The sequence below is a fragment of the Prionailurus bengalensis genome, chromosome B3 (assembly GCF_016509475.1).
Source record: "Prionailurus bengalensis isolate Pbe53 chromosome B3, Fcat_Pben_1.1_paternal_pri, whole genome shotgun sequence".
Lineage (NCBI taxonomy): Eukaryota > Metazoa > Chordata > Mammalia > Carnivora > Felidae > Prionailurus > Prionailurus bengalensis.
Window position 1 is genome coordinate 69,415,778 of NC_057355.1, and position 15,475 is coordinate 69,431,252.

The 15,475-nt window shown below is 45.0% G+C and overlaps 1 protein-coding gene across 1 annotated transcript in view; it reads left to right on the forward strand.

Annotated features, from left to right (window-relative positions):
* Window positions 1-15,475, forward strand: part of RYR3 (ryanodine receptor 3) — a 451,654-nt gene that overhangs the window by 238,107 nt on the left and 198,072 nt on the right. The window contains exons 21-27 of the mRNA XM_043554522.1: window positions 803-907; window positions 2,761-2,864; window positions 3,131-3,214; window positions 4,892-5,051; window positions 6,418-6,565; window positions 7,435-7,640; window positions 8,214-8,388. Of these exons, the coding sequence (XP_043410457.1) occupies window positions 803-907; window positions 2,761-2,864; window positions 3,131-3,214; window positions 4,892-5,051; window positions 6,418-6,565; window positions 7,435-7,640; window positions 8,214-8,388 (982 nt within the window). The remainder of the gene's footprint in view (window positions 1-802; window positions 908-2,760; window positions 2,865-3,130; window positions 3,215-4,891; window positions 5,052-6,417; window positions 6,566-7,434; window positions 7,641-8,213; window positions 8,389-15,475) is intronic.

Below are 15,475 nucleotides of genomic sequence, written 5' to 3' on the forward strand. Positions count from 1 at the left end.
AGCCCGACGCGGGGCTCGAACTCACGGACCGCGAGATCGTGACCTGGCTGAAGTCGGACGCTCAACCGACTGCGCCACCCAGGCGCCCCTCAGCTCAGGTCTTGATCTTCAGGGTCATGAGTTCACACCCTACATTGGGCTCCATGCTGGGTGTGAAAACTACATTAAAAAAAGATGAACATGATTGATTTTGTGATTGATCCAATGGTGCTGGGGGTCCAAGTAATACCCCAGAGGGAAGACACTAGGATGACTTCTAGACTCGAAGCAATGGTGGACCACTGAACAAAAAGAGAAAAACAGAAAGAGAAAAGGTTTTGAAGGAAAGAAATGATTTCAGTTTTGAATGGTATATTGGGTTTACTTAGTGGGAAAATCCTGCAGGCAGCTGGAACTGTAAGTCTGAACTTCAGGAGAGACCATGACTGGAGACATACGCACTTAAGAGTGATCATCTGTGGCTGAGTGTGATCTCCCAAGGAAAGAGCATAGAGAGAGGGGAGGTGAGGCCCAGGGAAGCATTCACATGTCAAGAACACACAACACAAGTATCTCCAAAGAAGACTGAGAAGGGATGGACAAAGGAAGCCCAGAGAGGAAGGAATCTCTGGAAGCATCTGGGTCAAGCAGAGTGGTTTGGAATCGTACAGCCTCTCTTGGGAAGGAGCCTCTGCAAGCAGCCTCTCCTGGGGGACGTGTAGGGAATTCAACTGCGGCACCTCATCCACATAGATTTTATGTTAGATTTCAGTACAGCCGGTTCGTATACTGCTGATTTCACACTTGTTCCTTTTCCTTTTAGGTGGTTTTGCCACCTCACCTAGAGAAGATCCGAGACAGACTGGCTGAAAACATCCACGAACTTTGGGGAATGAATAAAATAGAGCTTGGCTGGACTTTTGGCAAGGTATGCATTCCAGGGGCCAAGCTGGGGAGGAGGATTGGATTGCCTTGTCACCTAGGGAGGGTTCTTGAAAGACTCAAATGAGGAAGGGAACCGCATGAGCCCAAACTTGCTCCTTCTTACCGCCGTCTGTGTAGCTTTTGCTCCAAGCTTTACTCAGTTATCTAAGCGCAGTCAAGGGTGTGGGGGAGGCCAGCTCTGTGAAGACAGAACTGGGGGTTCACTTCCCTTCTTACTTGAAAATGGCTTCCTTCATTCGGGGAATATCAGGCACTGTCAGGTGCCTCCTTCAGAACCCTCACATCCCCTTTTCCTCTTCAGAAAAAAGCTGTCCTCTCTTCATGGTGGGGGGGAGGGGGGACGAAAAGAGGCTGATTCATTGTTTTGAATAAGAATTTGTTTAATACTGTTTTCAGACATATCACTAAGATTAATAGGCACTCAGGTTATAGAATCTCTTGTGCTAGAAAGCATTTTTCAAAGAGGATGTAAACTGACTTTGTGTTGGGTGATTTGTGTAAGGTCATGTCTGAAGGCATAAGGATAGGTGAGTTCTGAAGCTGCCTATGACCCTGACACCCTCAAATTATGAACATTCCAGCTTAGTTACTGAAAGGGTCCCTGCACTCTAACACTTACTGGTATCGATATAGCTACCGTAAAATAGTCTCCTTCTAGATGACTACGTCTCTGCTGTATGCTTTTATAACACCACAGACCTCTCCTTTAGAGAACTACTCACAGCTGCAATATTACATTTATTATTATGGTTATTTTATTACTATCCTCTACTCCATTATACTGTATTCTTCATGGGCCTGGGGCTATCCTGGCTCACCACTGAACTCCTAATGTCTAGCTCAGTGCCTACCACATAGCAGACACTTGACAAATGTTTGTTGGATGACTTAATTAGTTAATGTCTGGATCTGTTCTATCCAATACTATAGTCGTGAGCCACAAATGCCTACTGAGCACTTGAAATGGGACTGGTCTGAATTGAAATGTGTCGTAGTTATAAAATACACTGGATTTTGAAGACTTGCTGTGAGAAACTACTATAGACTGTCTCAAATGATTTCTTATACTGATGGCTTGCTAAAATGGTAATATTTTTTATCGTGGGTTAAATATATTATTTTTCTAAGTTTGTTTATTTATTTTGAGAGAGAGAAAGTGCATTTATTTTGAGAGAGAGAAAGGGGAGGGGAAGAGAGAGAGGGAGAGAGAGAATCCCAAGTAGGCTCTGTGCTGTCAGCAAGAGCCCAATGCAGGCTCGAACTCACAACCCCATGAGATCATAACCTGAGCCAAAATCAAGGGTCAGATATTTAACTGATTGAGCCACCTAGGTGCTCCTAAAATATATCATTAGGATTAATTTCACCTGTTTATTTTTGCTCTTTTCATGTGGCTGCTAGACAACTTGAAATTATAAATGTGGTTCATATTTGTGGCTGACTTTATATTTCTCTTGGGACAGTGGTGTCTCCTGGACAGATTGTGTAGTCCCTTATAAAGAATGCTGTCCTGCAGCAACATTATGGTTCCATGAATTTGGGGTAGGCAGGAACATGGCTACCATGTGTAAAATTGTTTCTCTATGAGAGTATGTTCTGAACGCAGACACTTGAGTAGAAACAATCCACAGAGCACAAGCCGCTGGCAACTTGGGGACGATGTGTGTCATTTGCTAGAGAGAGAGAGATGGTCTATTTGCCTATCAGCAAATAACTGTGTTTGTCTTGCCCTATATGGATTGCCTGGGCCATGTTTCAAAGTGTGTCCTTTTCTGTTTTCCGGGGCAGTGCCTGTTGTCAAAACTTAAATTATGTTTTTCTTATGTTGTCACCTAGACACGGGATGACAATAAAAGACAACACCCCTGTCTTGTGGAGTTTTCAAAGCTGCCTGAAACTGAGAAGAATTATAACCTACAAATGTCAACGGAAACCTTAAAGTGAGTGCTGAATTGAATCGAATGTGGACTAAACAGTGAGTGGGTGATTTAATGCCTTATAACTACACTGTAAAGGTATGTCTCTTGCCTTGAAAACATGACGCATTCTGATAAATGAGTGGAGATGGTGATTCTTCATGCCACTGAAGGACTTAGCATAGTAAATAACACATACACCATGGTTGTTGATCAGCTCAGATGCAGGTTAGGGTTCTTGCTGTCTTTTAGCAAGTTGACCCTTCTCCTCTCCCTCTGCTACATCACAGAACCCTTCTGGCCCTGGGGTGCCACATTGCTCACGTTAATCCAGCTGCTGGGGAGGATCTCAAGAAAGTCAAGTTGCCCAAAAAGTAAGTGATTTTTTTAATGATCGAAAACTTTCATGCTTCAGTCTGAATTTTTTAACTGGGAGGATGGGAGGCCCGTGGGCAAAGGCAGGTGATGGCCCCAGATCCATGCCTGCACTGGCAGGGCACGGTTCTCCCAGTTGCTTCGACTGTACTGTAAACCCAGACAGAAGTCTGCTGAAATATGAGTGTTTCCAAGCTTTCCCTCTTTTTGCTCCTTCACCTGGGACCTACGCTACTATTGTTACTTCTAAGCCGGGAGGTGCGACACTCAGAAGGTTACACAGCCTTCGGTCTGTAAGAATAGCAGTTGGCACAGGAGCTCAAAAATGGTTGGTAGCCACAGAAAAGACTCACTCCTCTGGCATTGGGCCAGCCTGATAATTCCTTTGTGGAAACGGTTGTCTCTGCCAAGATTTAATTCGGCCCCTAAATCTGTCTATGTCCTATGCTCTCTCTCACCTGTACATTCCTGGAGAGTCACATGTTCTCACACATTCAGATACGCGCTCATGGCACATTCTCGCGCTCAACTGCTTGCTCACCCTCACATGCACCAGCCTTGGGTGCGTGTGCATTCACACACAGGTGTCCCAGTTACTTAGGAGCCAAGGCAATGCCAGCTTTAATCAAATGCTTCTCTTCCCCATCTTCCCTGTGAAACTCCCAGGCTGCCAAGCCTCACTCTCAAAGGCAACTCCAGGTACAGAGCCTGCCGACCAGACTGCTGGGGTCAGTGCTCAACAGCCAGCACATGTTGACTCTGCCCAAGATCGGGCATCCCAAGAAGGTAGATGAGGGGCAGTATTTAATGCCTGTAGCAGACCGTGCCTCTCACATTGCTCAGCAGTTCCTGTGTAGAGGAAGTTCCTGGTCTATAAGTCATCACATTCAGGTTCTGGCTTTGATCTGGGCATTCGGTGTCCCTGGGGCCATCAGCGCCTCCAGACTCCTGTTCCTACGTGGCTATGATCAGCTGTTCTCCTTGAGAGTCACTCCACCGTGTACCCTGGTCCTCTCCATTCATGCCACACATCTACCGGGCCTCATACTCCGCTTTTTCCCATCTTCACATTATCTACCAAATTACAGACCGTTGAGGCTGTGGCTCCTGGACCGAAGAGCAAACCATGAAGGTCACCTCAAGCTCTCACATTGTCTGATGTCCTGACTTTTTGTTTAATTCCCAAAGTAAAGGTTTAGCTTTCTAAGATGGAATGATCATTCTCTACTAATTTATAAGAAACCATTTGGCTCAAGGTCCTGTCCTTGCCAATCTAGTTGTAACCCTTTCTGTTTTGGAAGTAAGTTGAAGGAACTGTCGGTAACACCACGGCACACTGAATGTGCCCCTCATTTGTCAGGCATTTGTAGCCCCTCATTTGTAGCTTTCTTAGAAATAAGGCTGGGTTTGCACTGACGATCCACTTTGCCCAGCAGTTTGTGTCATCTGCGACGTGCATTGGCAAAAAGGGTGGTGGATTAGGGGCTTCATCTAAGGACTTGCAATAGAGCTGGACACTTCATTCTACCAAAGGGTAGAACCTGAGACTGTAGCCTTATTTTCATGGCATTCTTACCATGTGTTGCTGGTCTAAAATCTGGTATGGGTCTAAGATCTGGAATATACACACATGTGTATATATATAGAAGTATATGTTTTGTTTTGTTTACTTATAGCTATATGATGTCCAATGGCTACAAGCCAGCCCCTTTGGATTTGTCTGATGTGAAGCTATTACCTCCTCAAGAAATTTTGGTGGATAAACTTGCAGAAAATGCACATAATGTTTGGGCCAAAGACAGAATAAAACAAGGATGGACCTATGGCATCCAACAGGTGAGAAGTACTGAGTAAGCCTGCTGGAAAAACTAGGAGATGTGATCATCCATCAAAATGCCATTTTGCGTTGGTGGGTATTAGATTGGAAGATGGAAGTTGCCCTTGCACTCTGTCCGTCATGCCTCAGTGCATTCGTTATTTATAGAATCACGGGACTGGATGGGATTTGTAATGGTCACACTGACATTAACTCCAGGCATAATTCCAATTTTGTAGAAATGAATAGGCTTACCTTTCCTTTGTTAATCTGGCTCACTTGCGATCATGTTCCCTGTGTGTGTGCCCACTGGCTGCATCTTGCCTCATTCCCTATCTTTTTTGTTGGCATTGTGGAGAGCTGAGCTTTTATGCCAGTCTCCAAGGCCAAGGTAAGCTTTCCACAATTCAGCATTACAGCTCAGAAGTGTTTCTGGGTCAGTCCCAGGCATCTACCACTGAAGGTGAAAAGGAGGGGAGCCCAGCTCAGGAGAGGGGCAAACCAGCCTGCCAAGAAGCCTATGCCCCTTACCTTAGCCTCTGCCCACAATTCGTGGGCAGAGTCCTTGGCTTGCACAGGAAATAGCCCCAGAATCAGGGCCTGGCAAGGAATTAGATGGAGTTTAGAGACAAACCATCTCTCCTTTAGTGTTCTTTCATTTCCTTAAGTATCCAGGGTACCATCACGGAAGGTCAGGGGTAGTTGTATGTACACATGTTTATTTATGCCTGAGTCTCCAACTCTGCACATGTCTGGAAGCCAAGAAGACCACAACTATGGAAACCATGGCAGAATGGGGTAAGGGAGACTCAAAACAGCATGGTAGGCATATTTGTTGATGATGACTTATCACTGCAGTCATTGGCCGTTGTGTTCTTAGTACTCCCTAAGGAACTGAGGAGGTCTGCAATACAAATGTGTGCCTTCTATAATGACATGGACCCACTGTGGCACTGCCACCTTTTCTGATGCTTCTCTGTGAACATATGTGTTTATCTATCTTGTTTCTCTGTTAAGAGACTGTTGTGAGGAGACTCTAATGGTTTGAATCAAGGCATGATCTTCCACAGGGGAATAACTAGGTGAATCCCCACCTGCCTTGCCTTGGGAGTAGAGGTTTCTAACCAATTTCAGGATACCTCACTTTATTCACAGCCTGGCATTATTAAAATGTGTTTTTAATAGCAGAAACTTGCCATTTATATTCATTTAATCCTGAAGAGAAGTAGTAAATGAGTATATTGCTAAATATCAAGGTGCTGGGGGGAGGGCTGGTGGACGGATATGAGGAAGCCGGGATGGTGGCTCAGAACATATAAGGTGGACAAGCTCTTGGTAAAGACGAAATGTATTTTCTTAGAACCTCTTTTGTCTGGCTTCATGTAGGATTTGAAGAACAAAAGAAATCCCCGGCTGGTGCCGTACGCATTACTGGATGAGCGTACGAAGAAGTCCAATAGGGACAGCCTTCGTGAAGCTGTTCGCACATTTGTTGGTTATGGCTATAACATTGAGCCGTCAGACCAAGAACTAGGTAATGAGTTGAGATTGTTCATTCTGGTCCCAGACGACTGAAATGTTACTTCTGCAGAAATGCTGACTTTGAACAAGTCTAACATGTACTCTTAGAAACGATATTGGTACCAAAGAGCACTAAACAGAATGGTGTATTTTAACAAGAGAGGGGAGGAGGAAGGAGAAAGAACCATGTTTAAACTGTGTGATGAGTTTGTATGGTGAGCACTTCTGTGACCCAGTCCCAGAGGGAATAAGCGATCCTCCAGCATAGCTGAGCTTTTGGGGATATTTAGTCACAAACCGAGAAATCTTTATTTCTCTTATTTACCAAACATGTGACTCTCAGCTTACTTTTGGGCCAGGTCATCTCATCTCTAAATTGACTTCTACAACTCATTAAAATCACCAGCCCACAACTGATGAACATGTCATTGGGATCCCAAACCCAATGAGGGACTAGAGGCAAATTAGGTCACTATTATAAGTAATGAAGAGGATGGGTTTGGAGTAAGACAGACCTGGGTTCATATCCCTACTTTCCTCCGTTTATTGGCTCTGTGACTTTGAACAAGTAAACCTTTCTAAGTCTCAGTTTTTCATCTGTGGAATGAAGAGTGTATTAACTGACCTCATAGAATTGTTGCTGGATATCATTTCTAAAGGATCTACCAGAAAGTAGTCACTCAGTGAATGTACCTTGTATTCTGATTAGGATATGATGATCATGGTGATGATTGTATTATGAACAAAATGCCATGTTGGGTAGCAGGAGGTCTGTCAGTCTTTGTTGTTGTGCAATTCTTGTAAGTAATGCTACCTAATTATTAAAGGCCTGTGTTCTCTCTTTACTTCCTGTCCCCTCTACTCCTTTCGTTCTCACAATAGCTGACCCAGCTGTGGAGAAAGTCAGCATAGATAAAATTCGATTTTTCCGGGTAGAGCGGTCTTACGCAGTGAGATCTGGAAAGTGGTATTTTGAGTTTGAGGTGGTGACCGGAGGAGACATGCGCGTTGGCTGGGCCAGGCCGGGCTGTCGGCCCGACGTTGAGCTGGGAGCCGATGATCAAGCCTTTGTGTTTGAAGGCAGCAGGGTGAGTCTGGGTCGTGTCCACATGTCCCCAAAGTTTTCTTCTCCAAACATTTCCTTAGCAATTGGAAGTTCTGAATGTCTGAATCTCTGACTTCAAAGTGAGTCACCACCGTCACTGGCTAATTTAGGTCATTGAGTGATCATTACCTAGTGATCGTCACTTTGCTTTTTGCTCTGGTATAGGGGAAGACTATATGCCCAAATCCTTTCTGTAACTTCCATACCTGCCCTTGACTTGAGCCCATTGCCTCCATTCTGAAGGAGGTTCCCAGAACACACCGCAGCTAGTATGTGAGGAAATCTTACCACTTTGTCCTCGAGAGAGTTCTGTTTGCTGTCATAGCTGATTGGGTGTTGGGAGACTCTGGCTACCTTTTCTGATGAGCCTATGTAACTCGGTTTCATTTATTTGTAAGACAGATCATTCCTCCTTGTGAGTTGTCCCTGGTAGAGAGGTGAGTACTTTGTAGAGACCAGGTACCAGTTAGGAGAAATTGCTCATGGAGGCATTTCTTTAGCTGCATGGGGCTTTTAGGACCTCCAGTTCTCTAAGCTCTGGAGTCTTATTTCCTAGGGCCAGCGTTGGCATCAAGGCAGTGGGTATTTTGGACGTACGTGGCAGCCAGGAGATGTGGTTGGATGTATGATTAACCTTGATGATGCTTCAATGATCTTCACACTGAATGGGGAGCTGCTGATTACCAACAAAGGCTCTGAACTTGCCTTCGCTGATTATGAGATTGAGAATGGTAAGTCTACCATCTACCCCCCTCCCCGTTCCAGCTCCATGAGTTCAGGGAAAATCCAGGGAGAGCTGGGTGAGCTCATCTGCCTCCTTATTTAGGGTGGGCCATTCTTTACATATTTAAAACCCTGGTGGTGAAGACTAGCCCATTTACTGTCATTTTTGAAGAGTCAAGAGCATGGCAATAGTTGGTATAAATATCAGTTCTGAACTTCCAGATAAATTAAGAAGCTCTCCTGTGATTCCCTGTCCTGCGGCATGGCATGTTAAAGTTTCCCAGCGTTACAAACGAAATGCTAATTGCGTGTGGACTCATGTCCCTGGCAGAATAGAAAACACAGTGAATTAAAGAATTGTCCTTTCATTCTGATTTGAAATGTCAGTCTGCATGTTTGTGCAATTGAACTTGATGCTTTGATGAGAACCATTGAAACACAAAAGTTGGGCGTAGCTGTTCCCTTGAATGAAATGTAATTTATTTTGAAATTCAAACATGCTCTGAAACCCAAGCACAGTTGTACTTATTAAAGGCCCTGAATAGACGTCAGTCAGAACGGCGCTTCCAGCTACATAAAGGATCAATTGGCGCTTACTTCCTGTCTGTTTCACTACGTTATATGCAAACGTTGGCTGCTTATAGGAGAAGGAGCACTGGACTCTGAGTCAGCTGACTCGCTCCTAACAAGCTGTGGCTCCCAGAGAGTCTCGGCTTGACGTCTCTGGGCTTCGCTGTCTTCGTCTATACCAGACAAACAGACGGTAAGAAGTTCCAACATCCTTCCTGGATATAAAATTCTACAGCAGTGACTTAGTGCCTGCTGTACGTACATCCCTATGCTTGGCGCTGTGTCACTGCCATCTTCATGACAGATGGGGATGAGGTGGAGTAGTCGAGAAGGTGGGAGGCCACTCTCCTCTCGTCTCTGCTGCTCTCCACTTAGGACATCTTGGGTGGACTTAAACTTCATCTCCCTCTCTCTAAATGACGAGGGCTCCGGCTGGCTCTAAATTTCCAACACTATACAAAAAGAAACCTTTTTCACCAAGAAAGCTAAAAAGAAGAGAACTACATAGGTGAGAGCAGCAGAAATATGTGTCACTGTATATATATAATAAATAAATATTCTCTACTTGCAGAGTTTTTAACAATCTCTACTAAGAGTTTTTCTTAAACAATTCTCTACTAACAGAGTTTCTATAAGTCACTTTCATGATTTTTTATGGACACCTCTTTTCTGTACATAACTGTACTCTAAGAGGACTTCAAAGATTTTTCTAAGAGCCACGTATTTAGGGAAACAGAAAGCTTGCAATTGAGTGTATTTTCCTAGAAAGACAGGATGACTAAAGCCAGGTGGGGTCACATTTTAATGCCTGCCAAAAAGGTTTAAAATCAAGGCCTTAAAGATTCGTGGTTTTGGAGACATTTGGGAAAGAGGTCACCAGCAGAAAGAAATGTTTCTGTGCTGGTTCAGAGGCAAAGCAGAGGAAATGGGGACGTGGACCTGAGGGCAGCGTAGAAGATCTGCCTTCTGACATGGTTCTTAGAAAACAGATACCTGCCTGGTACCCACTACATGCAGTGCTCTCTTCTTGAGGCCAGGAGGAAAAGGAAGAACTAGGAGATTGAGACTCATCCCCTAGGAAAGTAGCTCCCTAAGGTAGACAGAGTCCAAGGATGAGGAAACTTGTCCTGGCTCTACTGTGTATGAACTAGGGGAGTTTACTACCTATGAGGCTTTGGCTCCACATAAGGAAGGGATAAGAATCTTGTGTGTTGTGCAGTTAGACGTGAAGTTCAAAGCCTCGCCCCTCAAAGTGTGGCCCACTTGTTAGATATGCAGGATCTCAAGCCCCATACCAGGCCTAGTGGACCAGAAACTGGTGGCAACAGACCCCAGTGGTTTGCATACAAATTAAAGCATGAAAACCAGTGGTCCAAAATATATAAAAATGCAAGCCATAGCAGTGTTAAGGGGCTCATTTTCTAGTTGTAACAATAAATAACACATAACTCTGAAAAGATAATAATTCAAGGCAGTAGGTTAGAAATGGCAAACGACTAATACAGATGGCAATTCCATAAATGCAGTATTAAAACTGGATGTTAAATAAAGAATATGACAGATGCCCACCTCAAAGGAGCCAGGGTGTTCCCCTCTGGGAATATAACTGCAGTAATAATAATAGTGTATGAGTAGTGTGAGGAATAGTGTGGGATCAGGAAACTTGAGGAAAGGGTGGGAAAGTTTGGAAGATTTGTGTATGGAATTTATAAAAGATGAAACTGGAAAGATAGAGAAGGTACAGAGGACAGTCTCAAATACCAAGACTTGGTATTTACATTCCAAATTCCAAAGAAATTTGTGCTGTCTAATCTGGGCCACGCACCCTTGGACTTCACTCTCTGGGGCATGGGAGCTGTTGGAGGCTTTCAGCAGAGGAATACTGGAAAGAAGAGGGATGTTTGAGGGTAACTTTGCTTTTAGAGATCATCTGTGTTGTATTGAAAAAAATGCCTCCTGGACCCTTTGTGTACAGGGACATGATCTGACCTTCAGAATAACAAAGTCTATTATTAGCAAGCTATTTTATAATAGAATTGTACATATTCACATATTATGCTGTATTATTGTATTGCACTTTAATAACACAGAGACAAGGTTAATTGGAAGGCTCTTTCACTTCTGTGATGGCTCAGGAGTCTGAAGAAGGACAGTTGAAAGGAAGTCGCCATGCCATTCTTTGATAATAATAGTCCAGAGGCCTAGAATAGCCCTTATAGCATCTCTCTGCTCTCTGCATAAGGGGGAAAGAGGCAGCGATTCTTGCCTGGAGCTGTTAGGAAAAGCATCTGTTGAAAACAAAGCATTTTGTACACAGTATCCCTCCATAAAGCAAAATCCCCTATATGCTTCTATTCTGGTCACCAGCATCCCAGCCTTGATTGAGGCCTTTCCCGAAGTAAGAGTTGTGCTGGTGGGAAGTTTCCAGTCCTTTGGCGAAAGAGTGGGGACAAGCATTCTAATTCATGGCTGTTTTCCTCTGGCTTATTTATAAATTGTTACCTCTGTCCTCTTCTGCATCCTAAGAGTTGATATACTCTTATCTGCCTCATTAGAATTGTCCTCATCATTGTTCCCTACTCTGATCCCTGCCTTGGACCATTACAGCTTTCAGCATTGTCACCTAATAGCATCTGAAAGCTCAGAAGCTTCCCTGGTGAAACCTTTGCGATCAGTGTTCTCTTTTATTCCATTTAGAGGAGAAGAAAATACAATTCTGAACATCCTGTTAGACCTCAGAATGTGGCGTCTGAATGAGGCTTTACTGCCGGTCCCCTGTGCTGCCTCTCTGCCAGGCACTCCCCTGAGGGACAAACTGCTCCATTAGAGCTTCGGTGTCTGCAGGGACAGCCTCCCAGGCTGTTCCTGCCATTGGCCCGTCAGGATTTAACAGATCCCCCAGCTCTGCTGGCAGCTCTTTCCGTAGGTGGCTGATGAAACCTACCTGCAGGAGGCGTCACTGCCATCCACATGCAAGCCACATTGGTGCCAAGGGGCCCCTGCCATTCTCTCTCCAGATGGGTGCTATGGTTCTGAAAGTGGTTGGAGCAGAGAACGTGCAGCATTTGCTGCAAGTCTCGTGACTACCTCCGAGCTGTCCTTGGACTCCATCTTCAGGAGGCTTAGCAAGAAATGAAAACGAATGGGTAAAACACATGCTACTGTGTTGAGACTCTCAGAAACACCCAGGAAGGGCCTGGGCACTCATCTAACCAGCTCTTTCCACGATCTCGTTTTTCCTTTACTGTTAGTGAGCTGCTCTCGTGTCTTTGCACAGCTTTAAAATGGATTGACACCGGGGCCATGGTTTAGATTTTCTAGGGAACCAGTTTCTTTCCAAGGTCCTGAATAATTGAAACATGCCCCCCTGGCTCTCCCTCTTTTTAATCACAGAACTAGTCAGGAGGCCTCGTGATACAAAACTTACTGGAACCTGGAGTCCTCGGCAGGATGTAAATGTCTGTGTTCTGGCATTCCTCTCCTGGAACAAGAACTCCATGCATATCCTGGTTCAAGATAAAGCCATGTGCAAGTCTTCTCCTCCGACCTTTTCAAAAACGTTACCACATTGCATCTATGATGCTGCATATGTGGAGGGGCATTTCTTTTCCCCTTTATTTTTCTGTCCACTTACTTCTCCAGTCTCATTTGAAGCTAGGGGTTAACCGAGTTGTGTGCAAAGTACAAACCCTTGTTTGTGAGAGTCATTGCTCACTCGAACACCATGTGGCCTTACCAAATGGAACTTGTTATCCAAATTTACTCCAGGAAGCCATGTGGCCTCTTCAGAGGTAGCCCTTTTCGTGTAAGGAGCCTACAGTGGTTGGTGGTTGTGGGTCTGCAGTTGCTTTATCTAGAGGCAAACTGCTCAACTACTTAACACTTAGGAAAAGTAAAGAAAAAGTCACAAAGCAAGTTACTATAGATAAGAATTAGAAAGCCAGGCATCCTGGCCTCAGTCCCAATTACTTGCTCTGGACCGCTTCTCTGGCAGCTTTTTTCACATGCTGGCTCTGCATGCTTACCAGGTGACAGACCTCGAGCAAGTTACCCAGTTTGCTAAGCCTCGGTTTCCTGTTCTCCAAAATGGGCATAACAGTGAGCCGAATCAGCAGAGCACTAAGCCCAGTGCCCAACACCTAGAAAGTATTTGATAAACATTAGCTGTTGTGGTTTATCGTCGTCCCCCCCTTATCTACCAGGCAGAATTAGAAAGTTACATGACATTTTAATGCCTCATGAAAAGGACTTTTCAGGAATGGAAAGATCATCAACTAGAGCCTCTCAGCCAGGTGGAGGGAACTGATTCGCTGGGTTCAGTTATCAGCTGAATATATCAAGTATTCTTCCCCTGGAGAAAGTGCTGGCACCTTATGAGGATTTATCTTTGCTCTTGGTCCTTTCTCGGTTTTCTGTTTTCTGACCCAAACCTTGGACTTAGCTTCTTTTCTGCTGTTTTGCAGAGCTGTCATGGCTATGCCCACTTGGTCCCATGAAGGTGCCCAACAGTCTTTCCCCCACTGCTGTCACATCCATGACCACTGTGGCTATGCCTTCTCTGTTCTGTTCATCTGTCCCCTGTGTAGAGGGCTGTTGCCCTGGAGGGATGGGACTCTGCCCTGGGATATGGCTGCTATTTAAAGCTGGGGCACTCATCCCTTGGAACATTCCCCCCCTTATCTTGCACACTGACTGGCAGCTGACCTATGAGTCAGAGTGTGTGGGATCTTGTCCCATTTTGTCACTTGCCCTTCTCATGACCTTGGTCATGTCCATTAGCTCCTCAAGTCTCCAGTTCTGTCCTCAGTAAAGTGCTGTCTGCTTTGCTGGTAGCTTAGGAATGGGGAGAAGCCCAAGCCCCACAGAAAAAAAGGCCTCATGCAAACATTACCTGTTTTCCTTCTGCATGTATCTCCCATTGCCAGTGGGTCTGTGACTAGGAAGTTACTCCTGTGGCTTGAGTTATTCCGAAGTACTCAGCCCCGCTTCTTCCCACTTAGGCTTGTGTGACTACTGCTCGTATGTTCCACCACTCAAGTCAGTAGAGAAGACAGGTTTTCTTGAGATGCCCTTTCTCTGCTTACCTCAGGGCTGTGCTGCTTCATGATCATGGCTCCAAGACCGCTATAGTGATGGTTTTTTGGGTTACGTTACCCGCTTTAGCAGAAACCAAAGTGCGGTCATGGGGGCAGCGGTGTTTTACAGCAGAACATTCACTGCTCTCTAGTCCAGTTTTGTCCTGTCTGTATACGCACCTTGGGATCGGGATAGTTTCCTTCCTTTACATCTTCTCATAGTGCAAACCAGAGCCCTCTGTCTCAGTGGGGACCCAAGAAATGTTGCTAATAAGCAATTCTCATTCCACACTGGAATCAGATTTCCGAGGGTTCCTTAATTATAAACATCCCCGTCTGCAGAAAGGAGATGGTTTCCTGTCGCAAAAATGCCAGAAGCACAGAACCTGTTCTGGAGGTTGCATGAGTGGGTGTTATCTGACCAGCACATCTTACCTTCCTAGGGGCCAGGCCACTGGTGTATTCTCAGTCCTCCGTGTGTTGGAGCAGAGGCTCTCTGTATAAACATCACCCTTATTCTGCTAGCATTGTGTTAAAGCTCTTTTATTTGAAATGATATTAAATGGTATCAAATAGTGTCCTAAATGAGTTCGTAGTTTCTTAGCTTGTGCAGGATTCACTTTTCACGTATGTGGCTCGCCTACATACACACTTTGTGACTTAGGTAATGATACATAAGCATGGACTCTAGGAGTGAATTTTGTCCTTGATGTCTATGGACAAAACCTCTTATTGTGGAATGTAAATTCTCCCAAAGTTGGCCTTTAAATTTCCCCTGAAATAAACACTCCTGTCTTAGGAGTGACATCAGTTTTTGTGGGGGCTCCAGTCCCTGTGTTAGCCACCGGCCTCAGAGCCCTTCCTCCCTTGCCGAGTGCTCTAGGGATAATTAGTGCTTTCCCAGCCCTGCTGATTTGTTGGTCCACAATTATGATTTATAAATAGCCCACAAACAAGAACAGCAAACAGTTTGAACCTCTGCTTTGGAATATTCTGCATGGCAGTTTTTTAACATGATGGGATGCAGGAGTGAGCTTGGAAAGAGACCGTAGCCATAGGAGGGGAGGAAGGAACTTCCCATGGCTCCTGCTGGAAGTGTCACCTCCTGCTCGGGTGGGGGCCACAACAGCAGGCTGGGGGTATGGCAGTTTGTAAATAGAGTCCTTGTTAGCATGTAAAACTTCTCAGACTCAAAATGGGAAGAACTGTTAGACTCCTCATTTCACTGGAAGGCACTGAGATGTTAGGCTATTTGCACCAAGTCCTTTAACAAAAATTTTTTTTTAATGTTTTTATTTTTTTGAGAGAAAGAGAGAGACAGCGTATGAGCAGGGAGGGGCAGAGAGAGAGGGAGACACAGCATCTGAAGCAGGCTCCAGGCTCTGAGCAGAGCCCAATGCAGGGCTCGAACCCGTGAACTGCGAGCTTGTGACCTGAGCCCAAGTCAGAC